The following is a 4,492-nucleotide window of genomic DNA, read 5'->3' on the forward strand; positions in this document are numbered from 1 at the left end:
AAAGTAATTGGCTACTGGAGCCTTGGTGTAGAACACTGCCTTTCAGGACTTAAATGTAACCATCTCTTTCTCTTTTCTGCCTCTCTTTTTAGGAAGAAGTCAGTATTGGAAGAGTCAACTTTGATTTGACCATGGATAGTTCAGCTGTAGCAAATCTCTCCTTCCCAGGGACTGTGGGGGTATCTGCTCTTGCAGGAATCAGAACTCTATGCATTCTTGCTGACAGCCGGGAAATCTCCTCTGGGCCTGAGGTCATCTCCTACCTAAAGATGTCTCTTGGGGTGAAAGTGGAGGTGTGCTCCCTTGGTGGATGTGATTACATTGTCAGTAGTCGCTTAGCAGTGGAGCGCAAGTCACAGTCCGAATTTGCAAACAGTGCAAACAGGAGCAAACTGGTGGATCGGATCCAGCACTTGCAACATTTATTTGATAGAGTTTGTCTCATTATAGAGAAGGACCGAATCAAACAAGGTGAGCCCTTAGTAACAAAGTCACAGCTACATTACAGTGAACTATTGGATGTTACTAATGTTTCTAAAATAAAATTGCTGCTTATTTACCAACACTATGCAAATTTTCTCCTAGGCACTAACCCAAAACAACCAAACAGTGGTTAGCATTTTTCAACATGTTGCAATAAAAGTAAAAATGTTATTTGTTGTCATGGGTTACTGCCCAGGAGCGACTTTGCCCATTGTTGAAAAATGACCCTTATGACTCTCTCCACATTTCTGAGTTGCTTGTACTGAGTGATGCTTTGTTGAAAGTTTTCTGTTTGCTACAATAGGAACTATGAAACTGTGGAATAGTTATTGGAAATATTTTGCCCCATGTGCTGTGATTGTGAGTGTTGCACGGATGTCATCGTTTTGGGGCTGAATGGATAAATGTCCTTAATGTGCCTTCCAGGTGAAACGTCAAGGACATTTCAGAGAACAAGATATTACGACAGCACATTGTCTGCGTTAATCAGTGCTGGTGTCCAGGTTCTGTTCAGCTCTAGCCAGGAGGAGACAGCGGGTTTGCTAAAGGAGCTGGGATTATTAGAGCAGAGAAAGAACACTGGCATTGATGTCCCAACAGAGGTGAAAGGGCACAAACAGGAAGTGATGCAGTTCTATCTGTCCATACCAAACATCAGCTACATCACTGCACTAAACTTGTGTCAGCGCTTTGACTCCATCAGACAAATGGCCAACAGGTATATCAGCATTGCCACTATCAATTTGTTTCCTCTCTTGTCTTATTACCAATAATGCAATCACCTTACATAATAAAGAAATGCCAACCTACTGTCTGACTGGTCCCACTCACCAAAATCTCATTCCTTTTTTTCATTTTCCTTTCTCTGCTGTGAATTCCTGTTTTAGCTCTGTGCAAGTGATCTCTGCCCGTGCCCATGTGAGTGCTCAGAAAGCAGAGGAACTCTATCGCTATGTACATTACATGTTTGAAGCAGAGATGGTGGCATCCGAAAACCCCGCTAAGCGAAGCAGAGTCTCCTAACACAAAGCTGGAACAGACTTTACTACTGAATATTCCAGGCCACTTTACAGAAAATGCACTTTATTTGTCATGTCTTTTGCTGTAAAATATGTAAATAAATGTTTATTCTAAAAAAGGGCTAATATCATAAGCCTTGTTATCGCTAAACATTTGCATTGAAATGAAGTTTGTAGTTTAACATCATTAAACATATTATATCCAGAACATGGTAACCAAGATCATGTCCAGTCTACATGGAATATGTATCTAAAGGTGGCCACACATATGGCGATGTCGCACGAAACATCGTCAGATCCGCCACACACCGTTCAGGGCTGAAACAGCAGATAAGGAGGTAGAAACAATAGGATTTCTACCTCCTTCTGCCGATTCAGCCCTGACGGCAGATTTTGGTCAGGCACCTTCTATGGCGCCCGATCAAAATTTTCTAACCTGGCCGATCGGCGAGTCGACTGATTTCAGCAGCTTCCTGCGATATCGGTCGACTTGCCGACATGCCATACACGCACCGAATATCGAACGAAACGAGGTTTTGTGCGATATTATCGGTGCGTGTATGGCCAGCTTAAGTCAGCTCCAACATAGCACACCACCCATCTGGGGGCCTGGCCTATTTACACTCTGCTTGCCTGGAGCCCCTAGGTGGTGGGCCTTACCACCTATGTACGTAGAATGGGGCCATGATCCACCTACTTGCCCCAAGACTTGCTCCTTGTAGCCCATGAATAAGACCACGGTAGTAGTAGAAAGTGGCCAGTGGTTTGAAAACACCCCCACCTTGATTCTGTAGAGAAATCGTTGTGCTTAATGGATGATAGAAGAGAATAAGCCAGAGATTGTCTTCTCAGGCTATAAAACAATAGCTAGAAATTTAGATAATTAATGACCACTTAACACACCGAATAATCTGCTCTACATGATAGGATGACAGTAGAATGCAATATATTATCACATTTTTTAAAACACAATTGCAAAACTTTTTGGATGAGCGTGTTCCTAAGAATGACCAATAATACTAGAAAATAACATTGTTGCATCAACAACATCATCTGCAATGCTCATTGAAGGGTTAGTGTTAGCGCTAAAGCCATGATTACTGGAAAGTGTTTCCTTATCCGGTTGTAGGGGGGGGGGGGGGGCTAGTGTGTAATTCAACTTGTTCTAAAATGTCATCAATATCATTATCCTTTAGCCAAATAGTCCTTATGTGTAGTGAATATTATAATAAAATCCCCTTTGTTTCCCAAATTGAATGGAGCTGAAATCACAGGAAGCTGGTTAGTACAGGTATAGGACCCATTATCCAGAATGCTCAGGACCAAGGGTATTCCGGATAAGGGGTCTTTCCGTAATTTGGATCTCCATACCTTAAGTCTGCTAAAAATCAGTAAAATATTAACCCCAACAGGATTGTTTTGCATCCAATAAGGATTATTTACATCTAAGTTGGGATCAAGTACAAGGTACTGTTTTATTATTACAGAGAAAAAGGAAATCAGTTTTAAAATTCTGAATTATTTGATTAAAATGGAGTCTATGGGAGATGGGCTTTCCGTAATTAGGAGCTTTCTGGATAATGGGTTTCTGGATAAGGGGTCCAATACCTGTAGCAGGAAGTAAGTTTTTATAAATGGCAATAAAGTGGTGCTAACACCTTTAAAGGAGCAGTGGGTTCCTGACACTGCGGTTCCTCTTGTTCTGTACTTGTAGGGGGACATAGCTCTGGCAGGAGGTATTGCTTTGTTTAGGTAGCACTTTTTCCTTTAAAGGGGAACTAACCCAAAATTGAAAATATAAGCTTCAGCTCACTTGAAATAAGCTTTCTAAATATAATGCTTTAAAATGCTGTACTATTGCTGTAATAATCTTCCCTAGATTCCATTCTGTATCTGTCTCTCTTCATGCAGAAGTCAGAGCCAGACTTTTCTCTAATACATCTGGTAGAAGAAATGATTCCCCCCCCCAAAAAGCTGCATTAGACCTAAATGTCAATTAAAATCTGACCCTGACTCCTGCATGAAGAAAAGCAGATTGCCGAGAGGGAGATAATGAATATATCAGGAATAGCAACATTTTTGATTATATTTCAAAAGTTTATTTTCATGAGATGAACCTTATATTAAGTTTACATAATATAGTTTACCTTTAGTTTCTGCACTTAATAAGGTGTTGTAACCTGTTGAAACTTATTCATTGTTTACAAACCATGGGTACGTGTAAATTAGCAATCCGCATGGATGGGCAAATACCATTGATCTATTGCTATTGAAGATATCACACAGCACTTGGCAGACTGTTCTCAGCAAGTTTTTAGGAATGCACCATGGCGCCTCCATACTGTCACAGCCTAAAAGTGGCAGTTGCCCCTGAATGCTGACACTTTTACTAAACTTTCAGCATTTATGACCTTTCCCACCGAGACCCACAAGCTGGACTAGGATAAGTATATATAGTGACGCCCTTGGGTGCTCAGTTGAGGTTCCCATGGTAGGTGACCCACCACAAAGCCTTTGTTTGACAACTGTGGAAATGTTAGTGTGTTTAGAACTCAGCAGATGCATCACTCGACTCAAAATTGGTGCATGTTTTTAACTCAATGCTATAATTCATTTAGAATCTACTTTAATAAGGCCATCATTCTGCACGTTACACAGTGTTGAATGAAATTTTACCCAGTGAAACTAGACATAACTGTTCAGGTAGTTTGCATTTGAATCTGACCTGCATGCTTGTTATTTTTCAATTCCTGACTTGGTGGCAAGTTTTGGTTGAATAAAAACAAGATTTACTACCAAATAAAGCCCCCTGTAAGCTGATAGTGTGCATAGAGGCTGCCTAATAGCCAATCTTAGCCCTTATTTGGCACCTCCATGAACTTTTATGATGCTTGTGTTGCTCTGCAAGTCTTTTTACATTTGACTGTGGCTCAAGAGTAAGAAAGGTTGGGGACCCCTGATATTATGGGATAACCTTAACCAACAGTATA

At 40.9% G+C, this 4,492-nt stretch overlaps 1 protein-coding gene across 2 annotated transcripts in view; it reads left to right on the forward strand.

Moving 5' to 3' along the window:
• Positions 1–1,707, forward strand: part of fancm (FA complementation group M) — an 86,266-nt gene extending 84,559 nt beyond the window's left edge. For both annotated transcript variants that reach the window (XM_012969053.3, XM_004917143.4), the window contains exons 21-23: positions 93–471; positions 910–1,201; positions 1,371–1,707. In XM_012969053.3, the coding sequence (XP_012824507.2) occupies positions 93–471; positions 910–1,201; positions 1,371–1,506 (807 nt within the window). In that variant the 3' untranslated portion in view covers positions 1,507–1,707. The remainder of the gene's footprint in view (positions 1–92; positions 472–909; positions 1,202–1,370) is intronic.
• Positions 1,708–4,492: the final 2,785 nt, after the last annotated feature.

This window comes from Xenopus tropicalis, chromosome 8 (assembly GCF_000004195.4).
Source record: "Xenopus tropicalis strain Nigerian chromosome 8, UCB_Xtro_10.0, whole genome shotgun sequence".
NCBI lineage: Eukaryota > Metazoa > Chordata > Amphibia > Anura > Pipidae > Xenopus > Xenopus tropicalis.